Here is a 25,813-nt window from a genome sequence, read left to right as displayed (position 1 = left end):
ACTTTTCAAGAGAATGAGTAATGTGCAGATAATTTAATTTTAATGCCAACTCTTGATACATGTCTCAAAGAAAACATTCCTTCGAGACAGAAACTAATTTCCTCTTAACCCAGGTATTAGAAAACATTGTACCGTGAAACTGTTTCAAACCGTTAATGAGGCTAAAATGTTCTGGGACCATCGTTCCAAGCCTAGAATATTGGAAGGTCATCTGAGGTCATTCGTAGCATTATTTGTAAGAGTGAGTTATCTTGATTTTTTCCCCTGTTTCTCTGAGACATGGCTGAAGAAATCTTCTTCTTTTTCTGCCTTTAATGTCCCTGGATATTCTATATCCAGGAGGAACAGGGGAGAAGGCAGATGGGCTGGATTGCTTATGTACATGAAAGATAACTTTAAATGCAATCGTATCATATGGAAACATGCCAAGGATCTTGAATGTATGGGGCTGAATGTCTTCCTCTCCCCTCATATGTCTCTCACTATTATTGGATTATATCGACCACCAGCATCTGATATCTCGTTTTATGACCATCTAAATGCCATGCTGAAAGAATGTGATCATAAGAAGGAGATTATCTTCATGGGTGATTTCAATATAAACTGGGAAAACAGAACTTGCAGGAAAAAACTCCCAAGAAATCACAGATTATTTCATCCTGACTCGAATAATACAAGGGTCCAGCCAGAGTAACACAGTCATCCCCAGACTCAAATTGATCTGGTGTTTACTAACAGACCTGATCGAATAAATAAGTCCACTAACTTACTAACTGGCATGTCTGACCACAATGTTACATTGGTGGTTAGAAAGCTCACTAAAAATACATTTAAGAACCATATTAATGTGCAACAGTACAATTAAAAAAAAATCCAGATAAGTGAGCAGCTATAAGTCAAATTGACTGGTCTGATTTGTTAATCAATGAAGACCCATAGTCTGGATACGGAACATTTCTGTCAGCTATTGACAAAGTGGATACCTTTTTTGACTAGGAAATGTCAACGATAACCCAAGACGGAAAACCTCTCTACTACGGCTCAACAACGACCTCTGGAGGCAGATGTGAGAACGGGATCTTTCCTTGAAAAAAGCACTGAAGTCTGGTCAGAATGATGACAGATGTATATTTGCATTACTGAGCAATAAGGTGGTTTAGGAATATTTAAAAAAAAAAGCAAAATCATAGTTCTTTCTTAGAGTGATCAATGAAGGAAAAGGAAATGGCAGAGTGATTTGGGAAAATCTCAACAAACTAACAGGGAGAGAAGCTGAAAAGTCCCAAAAAACAGGTTAAAGGTTAAAGGTTAAATGGGATTCTAATTGAGGACTCTGATTTCATATCCACCAGCTTTAACACTTTTTGTTGTTGACTCTGTCAGGGAACTGGCTTAAAGATTTTCAACCAAGACCACAGTTCTCACCCACCATAGATAATAATAATATTCAGAATTCATGAAATCTCAGCGTCAGCAGTGGACAGCATTATTAGCTTCTTCAGGAGCTCTAGAGCAACATGTGTATTTGGTCAAGACACTGTATTCCTGAAGAGACACAAATATTCTCTGATTGCCCCTATTGTACATCTAGTTCATCTGTCCATCAAATATGGGCTCTTCCCCAATGCTTGGAAGTCTGCTGCAGTGATGCCTGTTTTAAAATCTGGTGACCCGACATTGGTGGAAAATGACCGACCAATGAGCATTCTTCCACTGCTATGAAAAGTATCTGAAAGATGGGTGGCTGATCATCTGATTGATCACCTCATTCAGGGCTACTACATACACTACCGGTCAAACGTTTTAGAACACCTACTCATTCAAGGGTTTTTCTTTATTTTTACTATTTTCTACATATAGAATAATAGTGAAGACATCACAACTATGAAATAACACATATGGAATGATGTAGAAACCAAAAAAGTGTTAAACAAATCAAAATATATTTTACATTTGAGATTCTTCAATTAGCCACCCTTTGCCTTGATGTCAGCTTTGCACACTCTTGGCATTCTCTCAACCAGCTTCACCTGGAATGCTTTTCCAACAGTCTTGAAGGAGTTCCCACATATGCTGAGCACTTTTTGCCTGCTTTCCAGGAACTGGTTTGGGCAGCTCTGGTGTAAACCTACAGGACGGTAGCTCTCCAGGAACTGGTTTGGGTAGCTCTGGTGTAAACCTACAGGACGGTAGCTCTCCAGGAACTGGTTTGGGCAGCTCTGGTGTAAACATACAGGACGGTAGCTCTCCAGGAACTGGTTTGGGCAGCTCTGGAGTAAACCTACAGGACGGTAGCTCTCCAGGAACTGGTTTGGGCAGCTTTGGTGTAAACCTACAGGACGGTAGCTCTCCAGGAACTGGTTTGGGCAGCTCTGGTGTAAACCTACAGGACGGTAGCTCTCCAGGAACTGGTTTGGGCAGCTCTGGTGTAAACCTACAGGACGGTAGCTCTCCAGGAACTGGTTTGGGCAGCTCTGGTGTAAACCTACAGGACGGTAGCTCTCCAGGAACTGGTTTGGGCAGCTCTGGTGTAAACCTACAGGACGGTAGCTCTCCAGGAACTGGTTTGGGCAGCTCTGGTGTAAATCTACGGGGCGGGTTCTCTCCAGGAACTGGTTTGGGTAGCTCTGGTGTAAACCTACAGGACGGTAGCTCTCCAGGAACTGGTTTGTGCAGCTCTGGTGTAAACCTATAGGACGGTAGCTCTCCAGGAACTGGTTTGGGCAGCTCTGGTGTAAACCTACAGGACGGTAGCTCTCCAGGAACTTGTTTGGGCAGCTCTGGTGTAAACCTACGGGGCGGGTTCTCTCCAGTAAATGGTTTGGGCAGCTCTGGTGTAAACCTACAGGACGGTAGCTCTCCAGGAACTGGTTTGGGCAGCTCTGGTGTAAACCTACAGGACGGTAGCTCTCCAGGAACTGGTTTGGGCAGCTCTGGTGTAAATCTACGGGGCGGGTTCTCTCCAGGAACTGGTTTGGGCAGCTCTGGTGTAAACCTACAGGACGGTAGCTCTCCAGGAACTGGTTTGTGCAGCTCTGGTGTAAACCTATAGGACGGTAGCTCTCCAGGAACTGGTTTGGGCAGCTCTGGTGTAAACCTACAGGACGGTAGCTCTCCAGGAACTTGTTTGGGCAGCTCTGGTGTAAACCTACGGGGTGGGTTCTCTCCAGGAACTGGTTTGTGCAGCTCTGGTGTAAACCTATAGGACGGTAGCTCTCCAGGAACTGGTTTGGGCAGCTCTGGTGTAAACCTACAGGACGGTAGCTCTCCAGGAACTTGTTTGGGCAGCTCTGGTGTAAACCTACGGGGCGGGTTCTCTCCAGTAAATGGTTTGGGCAACTCTGGTGTAAACCTACAGGACGGTAGGTCTCCAGGAACTTGTTTGGGCAGCTCTGGTGTAAACCTACGGGGCGGGTTCTCTCCAGTAAATGGTTTGGGCAACTCTGGTGTTAACCTACAGGACGGTAGCTCTCCAGGAACTTGTTTGGGCAGCTCTGGTGTAAACCTACAGGACGGTAGCTCTCCAGGAACTGGTTTGGGCAGCTCTGGTGTAAACCTACAGGACGGTAGCTCTCCAGGAACTGGTTTGGGCAGCTCTGGTGTAAACCTACAGGACGGTAGCTCTCCAGGAACTGGTTTGGGCAGCTCTGGTGTAAACCTACAGGACGGTAGCTCTCCAGGAACTGGTTTGGGCAGCTCTGGTGTAAACCTACAGGACGGTAACTCTCCAGGAACTGGTTTGGGCAGCTCTGGTGTAAATCTACGGGGCGGGTTCTCTCCAGGAACTGGTGTGGGTAGCTCTGGTGTAAACCTACAGGACGGTAGCTCTCCAGGAACTGGTTTGTGCAGCTCTGGTGTAAACCTATAGGACGGTAGCTCTCCAGGAACTGGTTTGGGCAGCTCTGGTGTAAACCTACAGGACGGTAGCTCTCCAGGAACTTGTTTGGGCAGCTCTGGTGTAAACCTACGGGGCGGGTTCTCTCCAGTAAATGGTTTGGGCAGCTCTGGTGTAAACCTACAGGACGGTAGCTCTCCAGGAACTGGTTTGGGCAGCTCTGGTGTAAACCTACAGGACGGTAGCTCTCCAGGAACTGGTTTGGGCAGCTCTGGTGTAAATCTACGGGGCGGGTTCTCTCCAGGAACTGGTTTGGGCAGCTCTGGTGTAAACCTACAGGACGGTAGCTCTCCAGGAACTGGTTTGTGCAGCTCTGGTGTAAACCTATAGGACGGTAGCTCTCCAGGAACTGGTTTGGGCAGCTCTGGTGTAAACCTACAGGACGGTAGCTCTCCAGGAACTGGTTTGGGCAGCTCTGGTGTAAACCTACAGGACGGTAGCTCTCCAGGAACTTGTTTGGGCAGCTCTGGTGTAAACCTACGGGGCGGGTTCTCTCCAGTAAATGGTTTGGGCAACTCTGGTGTAAACCTACAGGACGGTAGGTCTCCAGGAACTTGTTTGGGCAGCTCTGGTGTAAACCTACGGGGCGGGTTCTCTCCAGTAAATGGTTTGGGCAACTCTGGTGTTAACCTACAGGACGGTAGCTCTCCAGGAACTTGTTTGGGCAGCTCTGGTGTAAACCTACGGGGCGGGTTCTCTCCAGTAAATGGTTTGGGCAACTCTGGTGTTAACCTACAGGAGAGTAGTGCTCCAGGAACTTGTTTGGGCAGCTCTGGTGTTAACCTACAGGACGGTAGCTCTCCAGGAACAGGGTTGGGCAGCTCTGGTGTAAACCTACGGGGCGGGTTCTCTCCAGTAAATGGTTTGGGCAACTCTGGTGTTAACCTACAGGAGAGTAGTGCTCCAGGAACTTGTTTGGGCAACTCTGGTGTTAACCTACAGGAGAGTAGTGCTCCAGGAACTTGTTTGGGCAACTCTGGTGTTAACCTACAGGAGAGTAGTGCTCCAGGAACTGGTTTGGGCAACTCTGGTGTTAACCTACAGGAGAGTAGTGCTCCAGGAACTTGTTTGGGCAACTCTGGTGTTAACCTACAGGAGAGTAGTGCTCCAGGAACTGGTTTGGGCAACTCTGGTGTTAACCTACAGGAGAGTAGTGCTCCAGGAACTTGTTTGGGCAACTCTGGTGTTAACCTACAGGAGAGTAGTGCTCCAGGAACAGGGTTGGGCAGCTCTGGTGTTAACCTACAGGAGAGTAGTGCTCCAGGAACAGGGTTGGGCAACTCTGGTGTTAACCTACAGGAGAGTAGTGCTCCAGGAACAGGGTTGGGCAGCTCTGGTGTTAACCTACAGGAGAGTAGTGCTCCAGGAACAGGGTTGGGCAACTCTGGTGTTAACCTACAGGAGAGTAGTGCTCCAGGAACTGGTTTGGGCAACTCTGGTGTTAACCTACAGGAGAGTAGTGCTCCAGGAACAGGGTTGGAGAGTGTTTTGAGAGCTAAGCTGTCTTCTTGAGGGTCACCATGGTTACCAAAGGATCAGTTCACCGGCAGGGGAGTCATTCTGTCAGTAAACATGACCAGCAAACCACAGTGCACTCTTCTCTCCCTGATATGGCTCTGGACAGGAGTGTGTAGGTAAATCACTCCCTGATATGGCTCTGGACAGGAGTGTGTAGGTAAATCACTCCCTGATATGGCTCTGGACAGGTGTATGTAGCTAAATCACTCCCTGATATGGCCCTGGACAGGAATCTGTAGCTAAATCACTCCCTGATATGGCTCTGGACAGGTGTGTGCAGGTAAATCACTCCCTGATATGACTCTGGACAGGTGTATGTAGCTAAATCACTCCCTGATATGGCCCTGGACAGGAATCTGTAGCTAAATCACTCCCTGATATGGCTCTGGACAGGTGTGTGCAGGTAAATCACTTCCTGATATGGCTCTGGACAGGTGTGTGTAGGTAAATCACTCCCTGATATGACTCTGGACAGGTGTGTGTAGGTAAATCACTCCCTGATATCGCTCTGGACAGGTGTGTGTAGGTAAATCACTCCCTGATATCGCTCTGGACAGGTGTATGTAGGTAAATCACTCCCTGATATGGCTCTGGACAGGTGTGTGCAGGTAAATCACTCCCTGATATGGCTCTGGACAGGTGTATGCAGCTAAATCACTCCCTGATATGGCCCTGGACAGGAATCTGTAGCTAAATCACTCCCTGATATGGCTCTGGACAGGTGTGTGCAGGTAAATCACTCCCTGATATGACTCTGGACAGGTGTATGTAGCTAAATCACTCCCTGATATGGCCCTGGACAGGTGTGTGCAGGTAAATCACTTCCTGATATGGCTCTGGACAGGTGGGTGCAGGTAAATCACTCCCTGATATGACTCTGGACAGGTGTGTGCAGGTAAATCACTTCCTGATATGGCTCTGGACAGGTGTGTGCAGGTAAATCACTTCCTGATATGGCTCTGGACAGGTGGGTGCAGGTAAATCACTCCCTGATATGACTCTGGACAGGTGTGTGCAGGTAAATCACTTCCTGATATGGCTCTGGACAGGAGTGTGTAGGTAAATCACTCCCTGATATGACTCTGGACAGGTGTGTGCAGGTAAATCACTCCCTGATATGGCTCTGGACAGGTTTGTGTAGGTAAATCACTCCCTGATATCGCTCTGGACAGGTGTGTGTAGGTAAATCACTCCCTGATATGGCCCTGGACAGGTGTGTGCAGGTAAATCACTCCCTGATATGGCTCTGGACAGGTGTATGTAGCTAAATCACATTCTGATAATCCTTAAAGGATGTTCCCGCCATTCCAGCTCATGGTAGTCAATTAAAACCTCGTGCCTGGAAATAGTTCCACCTATGTGTGATGGCTGGGTGGGGCTCTTAGTCCTCCGGGATGAACCTGATCAGTGCATTGAACACCAATCATCTAATTTTAAACCTTCTGGGCGTTCTTACTTTATTAAGCTACGTGTAGTGGCACTCGACATTACAACAATTTATTATTTCTCCTAACCATGTCTGATTTCCTCTTTGTAGATACTTTGATTGTTGTGTTGTTCGTTGTAGCAGTGGACAGATCAGCCAGGGTGAAACAAGTACAATGTTGTACATTGGGTACTCTACATGTACCCAGTGTCCCAGCCAGGGTGGGGGGGGGGGGGGGGGGGTCTCTGCTTGTTCCCTCTGACCACTGAAGGCCCAGCTCTACCATTGTACCATTCTCTCAGGCCTGCCCCAAATTCACCAGCTGGATGTGACTTCATCACTGTTCCCATGGGCTAAGTTTTCCCTTAAGTACAGATCTAGGATCAGCTTCCATTCGATCAATCCTAACCTTAACCATTACTGGTGAGTATGCAAAACCGACCCAAGATCATTTTTCAGGGACAACTTTATCCTACACCGGTGGTGGGGCAGCAGGGGGGTTGTGGGTAGCGGGAGGGAGGAGGGGGGGACATGGGAGACCTTCTGCTGCTGCAGTAAGAGGAGAGGGATGAAGAGCGGACAAACACAGGACGTTCACAGGAGAAGTGAGAACAGCAAGGACTAATAACTGAATATTACTGATCATATCATCAATTATAGGCTTCTAGGAAGGGAAAGAAGCCCAGGTCACCCCACGGCTCAGGTAAGACTCTTTCTGGGAGGTTACGGGATGTTAGTTAAGGTTTTGTGTCACAAAGATCCAGCTGGACAGCTTGACAGTCTTATACCATGTAGACTGCAGTCTTCACTCACTTCGTGAAGCCTGTGACAGAAGGCAATATAGATTGTAGCCTTTGCAATTCTTAAATATCTGATTGTAGAAACACCAGAAGAAAAAAAAAAAAAAAAATCAGATTTTTGTGATCATGAAATTAATTTGGCACCAAGAATACAAGAAGTATAGTATAATCAGTTTTGGATATTATGTGTATTGTGTTTTATTGTAGGCTGTCTGGCTATAGTACCGGATGTCAAATCTACCAGTCAATTTACACTGATCCGGTAGTGTACATGATCTATCAATGTGATTTGTTTTATTCGTATTACCACCTGATGAACGGCCAGCCCGTCATAATAAGGGTTCCTCTGTCAGACCAGACAGTGTTAATAAACATCCCTCTGCCAACCCGTGACTTAACACATGGTTGTCCGGTGTGATTTCCTCGTTGGAACTTCTTATAACATACACTGACTGGACAAAATATTAAGAACACCTGCTCTTTCCATGACATAGACTGACCAGGTGAACCCGGTTGAAAGCTATGATTCCTTACTGATGTCACTTGTTTAAATTCACTTTCATCAGTGGGAAGACAATAGAGACATGGATTGTGTGTGTGTGCCATTTAGAGGGTGAATGGGCAAGATAAAAGATGTGTGACTTTGAACGGGGTATGGTAGTAGGTGCCAGGCGCACCGGTTTGTGTCAAGAACTGCAACGCTGCTGGGTTTTTCACGCTCAACAGTTTCCCGTGTGTATCAAGAATGGTCCACCACCCAAAACACATCCAGACAACTTGACACAACTGTGGGAAGCATTGTAGTCAACATGGGCCAGCAACCCTGTGGAACACTTTCGACACCTTGTAGAGTTCACGCCCCGACAAATTGAGGCTGTTCTGGGGATGCAACTCAGTATTAGGAAGGTGTTCTTAATGTTTTGTACATTCAGTGTACATGGAAATTCGTGCTACAGAGTTAAGTTTCCTCTCCTCCAATTCTAACCTTAACCATTAATGAAGTTCTAAGTACGGCCTTCTAAGTGCCAACTCAGTGTTGACTTCTGGGTGCCAACTCAGTGTTGACTTCTAAGTACCAACTCAGTGTTGACTTCTAAGTACCAACTCAGTGTTGACTTCTAAGTACCAACTCAGTGTTGACTTCTAAGTGCCAACTCAGTGTTGACTTCTAAGTGCCAACTCAGTGTTGACTTCTAAGTACCAACTCAGTGTTGACTTCTAAGTGCCAACTCAGTGTTGACTTCTAAGTGCCAACTCAGTGTTGACTTCTAAGTACCAACTCAGTGTTGACTTCTAAGTACCAACTCAGTGTTGACTTCTAAGTGCCAACTCAGTGTTGACTTCTAAGTACCAACTCAGTGTTGACTTCTAAGTGCCAACTCAGTGTTGACTTCTAAGTACCAACTCAGTGTTGACTTCTAAGTGCCAACTCAGTGTTGACTTCTAAGTGCCAACTCAGTGTTGACTTCTAAGTGCCAACTCAGTGTTGACTTCTAAATGCCAACTCAGTGTTGACTTCTAAGTGCCAACTCAGTGTTGACTTCTAAGTGCCAACTCAGTGTTGACTTCTAAGTGCCAACTCAGTGTTGACTTCTAAGTGCCAACTCAGTGTTGACTTCTAAGTACCAACTCAGTGTTGACTTCTAAGTACCAACTCAGTGTTGACTTCTGGGGGCCAACTCAGTGTTGACTTCTAAGTGCCAACTCAGTGTTGACTTCTAAGTACCAACTCAGTGTTGACTTCAAAGTACCAACTCAGTGTTGACTTCTAAGTGCCAACTCAGTGTTGACTTCTAAGTGCCAACTCAGTGTTGACTTCTAAGTGCCAACTCAGTGTTGACTTCAAAGTACCAACTCAGTGTTGACTTCAAAGTACCAACTCAGTGTTGACTTCTAAGTGCCAACTCAGTGTTGACTTCAAAGTACCAACTCAGTGTTGACTTCTAAGTACCAACTCAGTGTTGACTTCAAAGTACCAACTCAGTGTTGACTTCAAAGTACCAACTCAGTGTTGACTTCTAAGTACCAACTCAGTGTTGACTTCAAAGTACCAACTCAGTGTTGACTTCAAAGTACCAACTCAGTGTTGACTTCTAAGTGCCAACTCAGTGTTGACTTCTAAGTACCAACTCAGTGTTGACTTCTAAGTGCCAACTCAGTGTTGACTTCTAAGTGCCAACTCAGTGTTGACTTCTAAGTGCCAACTCAGTGTTGACTTCTAAGTGCCAACTCAGTGTTGACTTCTAAATGCCAACTCAGTGTTGACTTCTAAGTGCCAACTCAGTGTTGACTTCTAAGTGCCAACTCAGTGTTGACTTCTAAATGCCAACTCAGTGTTGACTTCTGGGTGCCAACTCAGTGTTGACTTCTAAGTACCAACTCAGTGTTGACTTCTAAGTACCAACTCAGTGTTGACTTCTAAGTGCCAACTCAGTGTTGACTTCTAAGTACCAACTCAGTGTTGACTTCTAAGTGCCAACTCAGTGTTGACTTCTGGGTGCCAACTCAGTGTTGACTTCTAAGTACCAACTCAGTGTTGACTTCTAAGTACCAACTCAGTGTTGACTTCTAAGTACCAACTCAGTGTTGACTTCTAAATGCCAACTCAGTGTTGACTTCTAAGTGCCAACTCAGTGTTGACTTCTAAGTGCCAACTCAGTGTTGACTTCTAAGTACCAACTCAGTGTTGACTTCTAAATGCCAACTCAGTGTTGACTTCTAAGTACCAACTCAGTGTTGACTTCTAAGTGCCAACTCAGTGTTGACTCCTAAGTGCCAACTCAGTGTTGACTCCTAAGTGCCAACTCAGTGTTGACTTCTAAGTGCCAACTCAGTGTTGACTTCTAAGTACCAACTCAGTGTTGACTTCTAAGTACCAACTCAGTGTTGACTTCTGGGGGCCAACTCAGTGTTGACTTCTAAGTGCCAACTCAGTGTTGACTTCTAAGTACCAACTCAGTGTTGACTTCAAAGTACCAACTCAGTGTTGACTTCTAAGTGCCAACTCAGTGTTGACTTCTAAGTGCCAACTCAGTGTTGACTTCTAAGTGCCAACTCAGTGTTGACTTCAAAGTACCAACTCAGTGTTGACTTCAAAGTACCAACTCAGTGTTGACTTCTAAGTGCCAACTCAGTGTTGACTTCAAAGTACCAACTCAGTGTTGACTTCTAAGTACCAACTCAGTGTTGACTTCAAAGTACCAACTCAGTGTTGACTTCAAAGTACCAACTCAGTGTTGACTTCTAAGTACCAACTCAGTGTTGACTTCAAAGTACCAACTCAGTGTTGACTTCAAAGTACCAACTCAGTGTTGACTTCTAAGTGCCAACTCAGTGTTGACTTCTAAGTACCAACTCAGTGTTGACTTCTAAGTGCCAACTCAGTGTTGACTTCTAAGTGCCAACTCAGTGTTGACTTCTAAGTGCCAACTCAGTGTTGACTTCTAAGTGCCAACTCAGTGTTGACTTCTAAATGCCAACTCAGTGTTGACTTCTAAGTGCCAACTCAGTGTTGACTTCTAAGTGCCAACTCAGTGTTGACTTCTAAATGCCAACTCAGTGTTGACTTCTGGGTGCCAACTCAGTGTTGACTTCTAAGTACCAACTCAGTGTTGACTTCTAAGTGCCAACTCAGTGTTGACTTCTAAGGACCAACTCAGTGTTGACTTCTAAGTGCCAACTCAGTGTTGACTTCTGGGTGCCAACTCAGTGTTGACTTCTAAGTACCAACTCAGTGTTGACTTCTAAGTACCAACTCAGTGTTGACTTCTAAGTGCCAACTCAGTGTTGACTTCTAAGGACCAACTCAGTGTTGACTTCTAAAGACCAACTCAGTGTTGACTTCTAAGTACCAACTCAGTGTTGACTTCTAAATGCCAACTCAGTGTTGACTTCTAAAGACCAACTCAGTGTTGACTTCTAAGTGCCAACTCAGTGTTGACTCCTAAGTGCCAACTCAGTGTTGACTTCTAAGTGCCAACTCAGTGTTGACTTCTATGTGCCAACTCAGTGTTGACTCACAGATGAGAAACAAAGGCTACACTGTACACCTTCTTTCCTCAGGGAGTGACATCACATCTCACTCAACCTAATGGCGTCCAAGGAGGTTAGTTTACTGCTTTTGAAAATCATGTGATTGAAAACAGGATTAATGTGTTTGGTTATTTAGGTATAGAATACAGCATATTGTAGTATATATATGTGAGAGACAGTACAGTTAATGATAATTATTTTGGACTAGAGGTCAGAGAATATGAATGTCATCTGTTACAAGCAAGTTATTGACTTACTGGATCTTGTTTCTTCGGCTTCATATGTTAATATGGCCCAAGGTGATTGGTCAGTGTGTGGGATTAGAGGTCATGTGCCATGGCTAGGCCCAAGGTGATTGGTCAGTGTGTGGGACTAGAGGCCATGTGCCATGGCTAGGCCCAAGGTGATTGGTCAGTGTGTGAACTGACCCCTGATCTTTAACCCCTGTGTGTTCTCTCCCTGACTGACCGGGTCCTGACCAGAGCCAGATGACCGCCACGCTCCTGACATCCATCCTGGCAGCTGTGTTCGGATCCCTCCAGATCGGCTACCACACAGGCAATGTCAACGCCCCAGCCAGGGTGAGAGCTAGGCGGGGAAGGTGGGGAGGGCAGAGCCAGGGTGAGAGCCAGGCGGGGAGGGTAGGGAGGGCAGAGCCAGGGTGAGAGCCAGGCGGGGAGGGTAGGGAGGGCAGAGCCAGGGTGAGAGTCAGGGGGGGGTGGGTGGGGAGGGCAGAGCCAGGGTGAGAGCCAGGTGGGGAGGGTGGGGAGGGCAGAGCCAGGGTGAGAGCTAGGCGGGGAAGGTGGGGAGGGCAGAGCCAGGGTGAGAACCAGGCGGGGAGGGTAGGGAGGGCAGAGCCAGGGTGAGAGTCAGGGGGGAGGGTGGGGAGGGCAGAGCCAGGTGGGGAGGGTGGGGAGGGCAGAGCCAGGGTGAGAGCCAGGCGGGAGGGTGGGAAGGGCAGAGCCAGGGTGAGAGCCAGGTGGGGAGGGTGGGGAGGGCAGAGCCAGGGTGAGAGCCAGGCGGGGAGGGCAGAGCCAGGGTGAGAGCCAGACGGGGAGGGTGGGGAGGGCAGAGCCAGGGTGAGAGCCAGGTGGGGAGGGTGGGGAGGGCAGAGCCAGGGTGAGAGCCAGGCGGGGAGGGTGGGAAGGGCAGAGCCAGGGTGAGAGCCAGGTGGGGAGGATGGGGAGGGCAGAGCCAGGGTGAGAGCCAGGCGGGGAGGGCAGAGCCAGGGTGAGAGCCAGGCGGGGTGGTTGGGGAGGGCAGAGCCAGGGTGAGAGCCAGACGGGGAGGGTGGGGAGGGCAGAGCCAGGGTGAGAGCCAGGCGGGGTGGTTGGGGAGGGCAGAGCCAGGGTGAGAGCCAGGTGGGGAGGGTGGGGAGGGCAGAGCCAGGGTGAGAGCCAGGCGGGTAGGGCAGAGCCAGGGTGAGAGCCAGGCAGGGAGGGTGGAGAGGGCAGAGCCAGGGTGAGAGCCAGGAGGGGAGGGCAGAGCCATGGTGAGAGCCAGGCAGGGAGGGTGGGGAGGGCAGAGCCATGGTGAGAGCCAGACGGGGAGAGTTGGGAGGGCAGAGCCAGGGTGAGAGCCAGGCGGGGAGGGTGGGGAGGGCAGAGCCAGGGTGAGAGCCAGGCGGGGAGGGTGGGGAGGTTAGAGCCAGGGTGAGAGCCAGACGGAGAGAGTGGGGAGGGCAGAGCCAGGGTGAGAGCCAGGGGGAGAGGGTGGGGAGGGCAGAGCCAGGGTGAGAGCCAGGGGGGGAGGGTGGGGAGGGCAGAGCCAGGGTGAGAGCCAGGGGGGGAGGGTGGGGAGGGCAGAGCCAGGGTGAGAGCAAGGGGGGGAGGGTGGGGAGGGCAGAGCCAGGGTGAGAGCCAGACGGGGAGGGTGGGGAGGGCAGAGCCAGGGTGAGAGCCAGACGGGGAGGGTGGGGAGGGCAGAGCCAGGGTGAGAGCCAGACGGGGAGGGTGGGGAGGGCAGAGCCAGGGTGAGAGCCAGACGGGGAGGGTGGGGAGGGCAGAGCCAGGGTGAGAGCCAGACGGGGATGGTGGGGAGGGCAGAGCCAGGGTGAGAGCCAGACGGGGAGGGTGGGGCGGGCAGAGCCAGGGTGAGCTCCGAGTGGGTAGCAGGATGACACGAGGGTAGGTAGAGCACTGGGAAGCCAGGTAGTACCTCCATCCCATCCAGACGCATGCAAACATCTCACAGCTTCTATAAAACACTGAATAAACTTAACAATCCCATGCAACTTTCCTACTCAGGCTCAGACAGTCTTACTCCTAGGCAAGCAGGGTTTTGGATGGTTTACTGTTTGCACACATGTACTTATAATGAAATCCATCTGACTTATAGGAGGACAGTGTGATTGGGCTGATGCAATTCAGACCGCTCTCTGTCTCTCTCTGTCTCTCTCTCTATGTCTCTTTCTTTCTCTCTCTGTCTCTCTCTCTGTCTCTCTCTCTGTCTCTCTCTCTCTCTCTCTCTCTCTCTCTCTCTCTCTCTCTCTCTCTCTCTCTCTCTCTCTCTCTCTCTCTTTCTATCTCTCTCTCTCTTTCTCCCTCTCTCTCTTTGCGTGTAATTATTAAAGTGTTCAGGGACATCTGTAAGTCATTTTAATCAGTCTGCACTAGAGTTGTTAGGTAGTGAACAGGTACAACACTATCTGTGGCGTGGCGTAACGTTGAGCAGAATGTTTAACGTCTTTCTCTGTATAAACAGCCTATAGTTCTATAGTTGCCATGGCGCCTACATTTTTATGTCAATATTTTTTTATATAAACTTTTAAATGTTCAAATAGCTAAATAAGTGCAGATAATGAGTTGATATCATTCATTGGATTTTCAGCCCGTAACTTGATGAAAATCTAGCGCTGTCAACAAACGAGCTAATGGTAGCTAGCAGGTGCGTTTTCATTTGAACAACACCTATAGACAGTATTTCACCCACGGTGACCCAAGAGGGGGCGATGCATTCAGAGTTTTTTCACCCACGGTGACCCAAGAGGGGGCGATGCATTCAGAGTTTTTTCACCCACGGTGACCCAAGAGGGGGCGATGCATTCAGAGTTTTTTCACCCACGGTGACCCAAGAGGGGGCGATGCATTCAGAGGTTTTCACCCACGGTGACCCAAGAGGAGGCGATGAGAGTTTTTTGTTGCTCAGGAGGATACTTCTGAAGTAAGGAATGGGCTGTACTCTGTTTGGAGCTCAAACTTCATCACAAGACTCCAAATACAGGCAGAGCTGCAGACGGGGGAGACTACCTGCCTGTGTAACAGTACTCTTCTTGCGTTGTGTACAATCAATCGTCGACACGAACTCCAACGTGTAGCACCAGTCATGGAGATTTATTCTGATAGGAACAGCACAAAATTGCACGTCATGCAATGCACGGCTCACCATCCAAACTCTGCACTCACGCACGCTGGTTTGGTGCTTGTTCACTGGGACGATTCTTACCAAAATAATACAATTACAATATACAATATAATATCTTTAACAATGTACCTGATAGGAACAGCACAAAATTGCACGTCATGCAATGCACGGCTCACCATCCAAACTCTGCACTCACGCACTGTACAAAATACATGAACCCCCCCCACCAGACACAGTAAGTTGCTAGCTAGTACTGGCGGGAATTCTTTACAACAAAATGCACAACCAATATTCTCCAAAAAACACTGCATCTTATGTGTGATGTTCGAATAACATTTACAAACCGATTGATATAAATTGTACATTTAAATCATCACTTGGGAGTATAAAAATCACTTTTGACGTACAGTGCTTTGCAACCAACAACTTACCGCTGGTTTGGTGCTTGTTCACTGGGACGATTCTGACTGAAACATCCTCCCTCGTAAGCAAGCTATGCAAACCAGCCAATAAGATGCCATGTTGAGGAGGTGAAGGCAAGACAAAACTAAAACCAAAAACCCATTGGCTTAACAATAAAGTGGCAAGGGGAATCACCAATATAACCCTATTACACCTGCCTGCCTGCCTTTGGACATGCAGAGCTGGCCACCAGATCCCACCTCCACTGACAAATCTACGATGCCTTCAGAAAATATTCACACCCCCTTGACTTTTTCCATATTTTGTGTCTTACAGCCTGAATTTAAAATGGATTAAATTTAGATTTTGTGTCATTGTCCTACACACAATACCCCATAATGTCAAAGTGGAATTATGTTTTAATTATGATTTTCTTAATTAATAAGAACAGAAAAGGTGAAGTGTATTCAGTCAATACGTTTTCAACCTCTTTGTAAGATCAGGAGTCAAATTTTGCTCTTAACAGGTCACATAATCATTTGCATGTACTCACTCTGCATGCAATGACAGTGTTTAACATGATTTTTGAATAACTACCTCGTCTCTGTACCCCACTAATCTCAGTCGAGTAGTGAATTTCAAACACAGATTCCAACCACAAAGACCAGGGAGGTTTTCCAACGCCTCGCAAAGAAGGGAACATATTTATTAGATGGGTAAAAAAAAGAAACAGACATTGAATATCCCTTTGAGCATGGTGAAGTTATTAATTACACTTTGGATGGTGTATCAATACACCCAGTCACTACAAAGATACAGGCGAACAAGGAAAATCTGATTGTCTGCTTTCCACCAGACACTGGGAGATGAATTCACTCTTCAGCAGGACAATAACCTAAAACACAAGGCCAAATCTACACTGGAGTTGCTTACTAAGAAGACAGTGAATGTTCCTGAGTGGCCTAGTTAAAGTTTTGACTTTATTAATTATACTTGAAAATCTATGGCAAGACCTGAAAATGGTTGTCTAGCAATGATCAACAACCAATTTGACACAGCTTGAAGAATTATACAAATAATAAAGGGCAAATATTGTACAATCCAGATGTAGAAAGCTCTTAGAGATTTACCCAGAAACCCTCTCAGCTGTAATCATTCTTAGAGATTTACCCAGAAACACTCTCAGCTGTAATCACTCTTAGAGATTTACCCAGAAACCCTCTCAGCTGTAATGATTCTTAGAGATTTACCCAGAAACACTCTCAGATGTAATCACTCTTAGAGATTTACCCAGAAACACTCTCAGATGTAATCACTCTTAGAGATTTACCCAGAAACCCTCTCAGCTGTAATCATTCTTAGAGATTTACCCAGAAACACTCTCAGCTGTAATCACTCTTAGAGATTTACCCAGAAACCCTCTCAGCTGTAATGATTCTTAGAGATTTACCCAGAAACACTCTCAGATGTAATCACTCTTAGAGATTTACCCAGAAACACTCTCAGATGTAATCATTCTTAGAGATTTACCCAGAAACACTCACTGCTGTAATCACGCTTAGAGATTTACCCAGAAACACTCTCAGCTGTAATCACTCTTAGAGATTTACCCAGAAACACGCTCAGCTGTAATCACTCTTAGAGATTTACCCAGAAACACTCTCAGCTGTAATCACGCTTAGAGATTTACCCAGAAACACTCTCAGCTGTAATCACGCTTAGAGATTTACCCAGAAACACTCTCAGCTGTAATCACGCTTAGAGATTTACCCAGAAACACGCTCAGCTGTAATCGCTCTTAGAGATTTACCCAGAAACACGCTCAGCTGTAATCGCTCTTAGAGATTTACCCAGAAACACTCTCAGCTGTAATCACGCTTAGAGATTTACCCAGAAACACTCTCAGCTGTAATCACGCTTAGAGATTTACCCAGAAACACTCTCAGCTGTAATCACGCTTAGAGATTTACCCAGAAACACGCTCAGCTGTAATCGCTCTTAGAGATTTACCCAGAAACACGCTCAGCTGTAATCGCTCTTAGAGATTTACCCAGAAACACGCTCAGCTGTAATCACTCTTAGAGATTTACCCAGAAACACTCTCAGCTGTAATCGCTCTTAGAGATTTACCCAGAAACACGCTCAGCTGTAATCACTCTTAGAGATTTACCCAGAAACACTCACAGCTGTAATCATTCTTAGAGATTTACCCAGAAACACTCACAGCTGTAATCATTCTTAGAGATTTACCCAGAAACACTCTCAGCTGTAATCACGCTTAGAGATTTACCCAGAAACACTCTCAGCTGTAATCACTCTTAGAGATTTACCCAGAAACACGCTCAGCTGTAATCACTCTTAGAGATTTACCCAGAAACACTCACAGCTGTAATCATTCTTAGAGATTTACCCAGAAACACTCACAGCTGTAATCATTCTTAGAGATTTACCCAGAAACACTCACAGCTGTAATCACTCTTAGAGATTTACCCAGAAACACTCACAGCTGTAATCATTCTTAGAGATTTACCCAGAAACACTCACTGCTGTAATCACGCTTAGAGATTTACCCAGAAACACTCACTGCTGTAATCACTCTTAGAGATTTACCCAGAAACACGCTCAGCTGTAATCACTCTTAGAGATTTACCCAGAAACACTCTCAGCTGTAATCACTCTTAGAGATTTACCCAGAAACACTCACAGCTGTAATCACTCTTAGAGATTTACCCAGAAAGACTCTCAGCTGTAATCACTCTTAGAGATTTACCCAGAAAGACTCTCAGCTGTAATCATTCTTAGATATTTACCCAGTGTCACACCCTGGCCTTAGTATTATTTGTTTTCTTTATTATTTTAGTTAGGTCAGGGTGTGACATGGGGAATGTATGTGTTTTTGTAGTGTCTAGGGTGGTTGTATGGTTTAGGGGGTTAAGTAGAGTAGATGGGTTTGTGTTTAGTATAGAGGTCTAGCTGTGTCTATGGTTGCCTGAATGGTTCTCAATCAGAGACAGATGTCATTAATTGTCTCTGATTGGGAGCCATATTTAAGGCAGTCATAGGCACTAGGTTAATGTGGGTAATTGTCTATGTTCTATGTTGCATGTGTGCACTAGTTCTTTCATAGCTTCACGTTCGTCTGTTTGTTGTTTTGTTTCGTTTGTTCATCTTCAAAATAAAGAGAAGATGTATTTTTCACACGCTGAGCCTTGGTCCTCTCTCTCACCGCAAGACGATCGTGACACCCAGAAACACACACAGCTGTAATCACTCTTAGAGATTTACCCAGAAACACGCACAGCTGTAATCGCTGCCAACGATGCTTCTATAAGGTGTGAATACTTAAATTAGATATTTCTGCATTTCTTTTTTAATACATTTGCAAACATTTCTAAAAACATGTTTTCACTTTGCCTTTAAGGGGTATTGTGTGTAGATGGGTGAGAGAAACATATATTTAATCCATTTTGAATTCAGGCTGTAACACAACAAAATGTGGAATAAATCAAGGGGTGTGAGTACTTTCTGAAGGCACTGTAGCTTCCCAATCCTCTCATTACCACACGGCTGTCCATCTGCTGGACGCTTCAAGAAACACTCAAACAGACTTGATCGAGCCCACTGTTGTAGCCTATATTTCTTCACTTCAATGAATTCTTATTTATTTTGCTTTACAAGCACTTTGAGATTATGTCTGTAAAGTTTAATACATTATTATTATAAGGGACACCTAGAGAGCTGCTAACACCTCTTATATAATGCTTTAATGGTTATAATGCTTCATAACTTGTTATAAGCATGTATGAGCCTTTATATTGTCTTATAAGGTTTATAATATGTTAATTTCTCTGACTAGTGTCATGTCGACTTCAAAGAATTACATATTAGAACTTTAGTTTAATAGGATCTCTATGGTGTACTTATACATCAAGATGCCTCACGCTACAGAATCAGGAGAGGCTCCTGCCCTATGGGCCGTTCTGGCTGCCTCACGCTACAGAATCAGGAGAGGCTCCTGCCCTATGAGCCGTTCTGGCTGCCTCACACTAAAGAACCAGGAGATAGGCTCCTGCCCTATGGGCCGTTCTGACTGCCTCACACTACAGAACCAGGAGAGGCTCCTGCCCTATGGGCCGTTCTGGCTGCCTCACGCTACAGAATCAGGAGAGGATCCTGCCCTATGGGCCGTTCTGGCTGCCTCACACTACAGAATCAGGAGAGGCTCCTGCCCTATGGGCCGTTCTGGCTGCCTCACGCTACAGAATCAGGAGAGGCTCCTGCCCTATGGGCCGTTCTGGCTGCCTCACACTACAGAATCAGGAGAGGCTCCTGCCCTATGGGCCGTTCTGGCTGCCTCATACTACAGAATCAGGAGAGGTCCCTGCCCTATGGGCCGTTCTGGCTGCCTCACACTACAGAATCAGGAGAGGCTCCTGCCCTATGGGCCGTTCTGGCTGCCTCACACTACAGAATCAGGAGAGGCTCCTGCCCTATGGGCCGTTCTGGCTGCCTCACGCTACAGAATCAGGAGAGGCTCCTGCCCTATGGGCCGTTCTGGCTGCCTCACGCTATAGAATCAGGAGAGGCTCCTGCCCTATGGGCCGTTCTAACTGCCTCACACTACAGAATCAGGAGAGGCTCCTGCCCTATGGGCCGTTCTGGCTGCCTCACACTACAGAATCAGGAGAGGCTCCTGCCCTATGGGCCGTTCTGGCTGCCTCACGCTACAGAATCAGGAGAGGCTCCTGCCCTATGGGCCGTTCTGGCTGCCTCACGCTACAGAATCAGGAGAGGCTCCTGCCCTATGGGCCGTTCTGGCTGCCTCACGCTATAGAATCAGGAGAGGCTCCTGCCCTATGGGCCGTTCTAACTGCCTCACACTACAGAATCAGGAGAGGCTCCTGCCCTATGGGCCGTTCTGGCTGCCTCACGCTACAGAATCAGGAGAGGCTCCTGCCCTATGGGCCGTTCTGGCTGCCTCACGCTACAGAATCAGGAGAGGCTCCTGCCCTATGGGCCGTTCTGGCTGCCTCACGCTACAGAATCAGGAGAGGCTCCTGCCCTATGGGCCGTTCTAACTGACTCACACTACAGAATCAGGAGAGGCTCCTGCCCTATGGGCCGTTCTGGCTGCCTCACGCTACAGAATCAGGAGAGAGGCTCCTGCCCTATGGGCCGTTCTGGCTGCCTCATACTACAGAATCAGGAGAGGCTCCTGCCCTATGGGCCGTTCTGGCTGCCTCATACTACAGAATCAGGAGAGGCTCCTGCCCTATGGGCCGTTCTGACTGCCTCACGCTACAGAATCAGGAGAGGCTCCTGCCCTATGGGCCGTTCTGGCTGCCTCACGCTACAGAATCAGGAGATAGGCTCCTGCCCTGATGGGCCGTTCTGACTGCCTCACACTACAGAATCAGGAGAGGCTCCTGCCCTATGGGCCGTTCTGGCTGCCTCACGCTACAGAATCAGGAGAGGCTCCTGCCCTATGGGCCGTTCTGACTGCCTCACACTACAGAATCAAGAGAGGCTCCTGCCCTATGGGCCGTTCTGGCTCAGACAAGGCTTACTTAATTGTTTACGGTTGCGTGGCCACGCACAACTCCAACACCATCATTAAGTTAGCTGACGACACGTTGGTGGTAGGCCTGATCACCGATGGCGATGAGACAGATTATAGGGAGGAGGTCAGAGACCTGGCAGTGTTGGTGCCAGGACAACAACCTCTTCCTCAACGGTCAGCAAGACAAAGGAGATGATTGTAAGACTACAGGAAACGGAGCGCCGAGAGCGCCCCGATCCACATTGATGGGGGCTGTACTGAAGCGGGTCAAGAGCTTCAAGTTCCTCGGTGTCCACATCACTAAGGAATTAACATGCTCCTCTCACACCAAGAAAGTTGTGAAGAAGGCAAGACAACAGCACTTCCTCTTCCGGAGGCTGAAGAGACTTGGCTTGGGGCCCTCAGAAACTCAAAACGTTCTACAGCTGCACCATTGAGAGCATAATGACTGGCTGCATCACTGCTTGGTATGGTCACTGCTTGGTATGGTAACTGCTTGGCATCTGACAGAAAGGCGCTACGGAGGGTAGTGCGTACAGCCCAGTACATCACTGCTGAGCTGCCATCCAGGACTTCTATACCAGGCGGTGTCATGAGAAAGGCCGTAAAAATTGTCAAAGGCTCCAGCCACCCAAGTCATGGACTGTTCTCTCTGCTACCGCACGACAAGCGGTACTGATGCACCGAGTCTGGAACCAGCAGGACCCTGACAACTTCCACCACCAAGCCATAAGACTGATAAAGAGTTAACCAATAGCTACCTGGACTATCTACATTGACCCTCTTTCCGAACTCTTTTCACTCGTCACATATGCGGCTGCTACTGTTTATTATCTATCCTGTTGCCTAGTTACTACCTATATGTCCGCATCTACCTCAATTATCTAGTACCCCTGGACATGGACTCAGTACTGGTACTCCGTGTATCTAGCCAAGTTATTACCTAGTACCCCTGGACATTGACTCAGTACTGGTACCCCGTGTATCTAGCCAAGTTATTACCTAGTACCCCTGGAGATTGACTCAGTACTGGTACCCCGTGTATATAGCCAAGTTATTACCTAGTACCCCTGGACATTGACTCAGTACTGGTACTCCGTGTATCTAGCCAAGTTATTACCTAGTACCCCTGGAGATTGACTCAGTACTGGTACTCCGTGTATATAGCCAAGTTATTACCTAGTACCCCTGGACATTGACTCGGTACTGGTACCCCGTGTATATAGCATTGGTGGCTCCTCAGAGGAGGAAGGGAAACACAATGACTCAGTACTGGTACCCTGTGTATATAGCCAAGTTATTACCTAGTACCCCTGGACATTGACTCAGTAGGTACCCCGGGTATATAGCATTGGTGGCTCCACAGAGGAGGAATGGAAACACTTAAAAAGTTATCCTTTTTTTTTTTAGATAAAACTAGACTAAATATATTCACAGATTAAAACACACTATTATGTAATGAAGGTCTACAGTAGCCTCAACAGCACTCTGTAGGGTAGCACCATGGTGTAGTCAGAGGACAGCTAGCTTCCCTCCTGTTATGTAATGAAGGTCTACAGTAGCCTCAACAGCACTCTGTAGGGTAGCACCATGGTGTAGTCAGAGGACAGCTAGCTTCCCTCCTGTTATGTAATGAAGGTCTACAGTAGCCTCAACAGCACTCTGTAGGGTAGCACCATGGTGTAGTCAGAGGACAGCTAGCTTCCCTCCTGTTATGTAATGAAGGTCTACAGTAGCCTCAACAGCACTCTGTAGGGTAGCACCATGGTGTAGTCAGAGGACAGCTAGCTTCCCTCCTGTTATGTAATGAAGGTCTACAGTAGCCTCAACAGCACTCTGTAGGGTAGCACCATGGTGTAGTCAGAGGACAGCTAGCTTCCCTCCTGTTATGTAATGAAGGTCTACAGTAGCCTCAACAGCACTCTGTAGGGTAGCACCATGGTGTAGCCGGAGGACAGCTAGCTTCCCTCCTGTTATGTAATGAAGGTCTAGAGTAGCCTCAACAGCACTCTGTAGGGTAGCACCATGGTGTAGTCAGAGGACAGCTAGCTTCCCTCCTGTTATGTAATGAAGGTCTACAGTAGCCTCAACAGCACTCTGTAGGGTAGCACCATGGTGTAGTCAGAGGACAGCTATCTTCCCTCCTGTTATGTAATGAAGGTATACAGTAGCCTCAACAGCACTCTGTAGGGTAGCACCATGGTGTAGTCAGAGGACAGCTAGCTTCCCTCCTGTTATGTAATGAAGGTCTACAGTTGCCTCAACAGCACTCTGTAGGGTAGCACCATGGTGTAGTCAGAGGACAGCTAGGTTCCCTCCTGTTATGTAATGAAGGTCTACAGTAGCCTCAACAGCACTCTGTAGGGTAGCACCATGGTGTAGTCAGAGGACAGCTAGCTTCCCTCCTGTTATGTAATGAAGGTCTACAGTAGCCTCAACAGCACTCTGTAGGGTAGCACCATGGTGTAGTCAGAGGACAGCTATCTTCCCTCCTGTTATGTAATGAAGGTATACAGTAGCCTCAACAGCACTCTGTAGGGTAGCACCATGGTGTAGTCAGAGGACAGCTATCTTCCCTCCTGTTATGTAATGAAGGTCTACAGTTGCCTCAACAGCACTCTGTAGGGTAGCACCATGGTGTAGTCAGAGGACAGCTAGCTTCCCTCCTGTTATGTAATGAAGGTCTACAGTAGCCTCAACAGCACTCTGTAGGGTAGCACCATGGTGTAGTCAGAGGACAGCTAGCTTCCCTCCTGTTATGTAAGGAAGGTCTACAGTAGCCTCAACAGCACTCTGTAGGGTAGCACCATGGTGTAGTCAGAGGACAGCTACCTTCCCTCCTGTTATGTAATGAAGGTATACAGTAGCCTCAACAGCACTCTGTAGGGTAGCACCATGGTGTAGTCAGAGGACAGCTAGCTTCCCTCCTGTTATGTAAGGAAGGTCTACAGTAGCCTCAACAGCACTCTGTAGGGTAGCACCATGGTGTAGCCGGAGGACAGCTAGCTTCCCTCCTGTTATGTAATGAAGGTCTACAGTAGCCTCAACAGCACTCTGTAGGGTAGCACCATGGTGTAGCCGGAGGACAGCTAGCTTCCCTCCTGTTATGTAAGGAAGGTCTACAGTAGCCTCAACAGCACTCTGTAGGGTAGCACCATGTTGTAGTCAGAGGACAGCTAGCTTCCCTCCTGTTATGTAAGGAAGGTCTACAGTAGCCTCAACAGCACTCTGTAGGGTAGCACCATGGTGTAGCCGGAGGACAGCTAGCTTCCCTCCTGTTATGTAAGGAAGGTCTACAGTAGCCTCAACAGCACTCTGTAGGGTAGCACCATGGTGTAGTCAGAGGACAGCTAGCTTCCCTCCTGTTATGTAATGAAGGTCTACAGTAGCCTCAGCAGCACTCTGTAGGGTAGCACCATGGTGTAGTCAGAGGACAGCTAGCTTCCCTCCTGTTATGTAAGGAAGGTCTACAGTAGCCTCAACAGCACTCTGTAGGGTAGCACCATGGTGTAGTCAGAGGACAGCTAGCTTCCCTCCTGTTATGTAATGAAGGTATACAGTAGCCTCAACAGCACTCTGTAGGGTAGCACCATGGTGTAGTCAGAGGACAGCTAGCTTCCCTCCTGTTATGTAAGGAAGGTCTACAGTAGCCTCAACAGCACTCTGTAGGGTAGCACCATGGTGTAGCCGGAGGACAGCTAGCTTCCCTCCTGTTATGTAAGGAAGGTCTACAGTAGCCTCAACAGCACTCTGTAGGGTAGCACCATGGTGTAGTCAGAGGACAGCTAGCTTCCCTCCTGTTATGTAATGAAGGTCTACAGTAGCCTCAACAGCACTCTGTAGGGTAGCACCATGGTGTAGTCAGAGGACAGCTAGCTTCCCTCCTGTTATGTAAGGAAGGTCTACAGTAGCCTCAACAGCACTCTGTAGGGTAGCACCATGGTGTAGTCAGAGGACAGCTATCTTCCCTCCTGTTATGTAATGAAGGTCTACAGTAGCCTCAACAGCACTCTGTAGGGTAGCACCATGGTGTAGTCAGAGGACAGCTAGCTTCCCTCCTGTTATGTAATGAAGGTCTACAGTAGCCTCAACAGCACTCTGTAGGGTAGCACCATGGTGTAGCCGGAGGACAGCTAGCTTCCCTCCTGTTATGTAAGGAAGGTCTACAGTAGCCTCAACAGCACTCTGTAGGGTAGCACCATGGTGTAGTCAGAGGACAGCTAGCTTCCCTCCTGTTATGTAATGAAGGTCTACAGTAGCCTCAACAGCACTCTGTAGGGTAGCACCATGGTGTAGTCAGAGGACAGCTATCTTCCCTCCTGTTATGTAATGAAGGTCTACAGTAGCCTCAACAGCACTCTGTAGGGTAGCACCATGGTGTAGTCAGAGGACAGCTAGCTTCCCTCCTGTTATGTAATGAAGGTCTACAGTAGCCTCAACAGCACTCTGTAGGGTAGCACAATGGTGTAGCCGGAGGACAGCTAGCTTCCCTCCTGTTATGTAATGAAGGTATACAGTAGCCTCAACAGCACTCTGTAGGGTAGCACCATGGTGTAGTCAGAGGACAGCTAGCTTCCCTCCTGTTATGTAAGGAAGGTCTACAGTAGCCTCAACAGCACTCTGTAGGGTAGCACCATGGTGTAGCCGGAGGACAGCTAGCTTCCCTCCTGTTATGTAAGGAAGGTCTACAGTAGCCTCAACAGCACTCTGTAGGGTAGCACCATGGTGTAGTCAGAGGACAGCTAGCTTCCCTCCTGTTATGTAATGAAGGTCTACAGTAGCCTCAACAGCACTCTGTAGGGTAGCACCATGGTGTA

At 47.7% G+C, this 25,813-nt stretch overlaps 1 protein-coding gene across 1 annotated transcript in view; it reads left to right on the top strand.

Annotated features, from left to right (window-relative positions):
• The first annotated feature begins 7,417 nt into the window (after window positions 1–7,417).
• LOC139554017 (solute carrier family 2, facilitated glucose transporter member 1) overlaps window positions 7,418–25,813 on the top strand; it is a 53,500-nt gene continuing 35,104 nt past the window's right edge. Inside the window, exons 1-3 of the mRNA XM_071366894.1 lie at window positions 7,418–7,542; window positions 11,702–11,744; window positions 12,154–12,252. Coding sequence (XP_071222995.1) covers window positions 11,730–11,744; window positions 12,154–12,252 — 114 coding nt within the window. The 5' untranslated portion in view covers window positions 7,418–7,542; window positions 11,702–11,729. The remainder of the gene's footprint in view (window positions 7,543–11,701; window positions 11,745–12,153; window positions 12,253–25,813) is intronic.

Source organism: Salvelinus alpinus, chromosome 25, assembly GCF_045679555.1.
Source record: "Salvelinus alpinus chromosome 25, SLU_Salpinus.1, whole genome shotgun sequence".
In the NCBI taxonomy this organism is placed as follows: Eukaryota; Metazoa; Chordata; class Actinopteri; order Salmoniformes; family Salmonidae; genus Salvelinus; species Salvelinus alpinus.
Note: the sequence above shows the minus strand (reverse complement) of the source record. Positions and strands in the feature narration are given on the sequence as shown.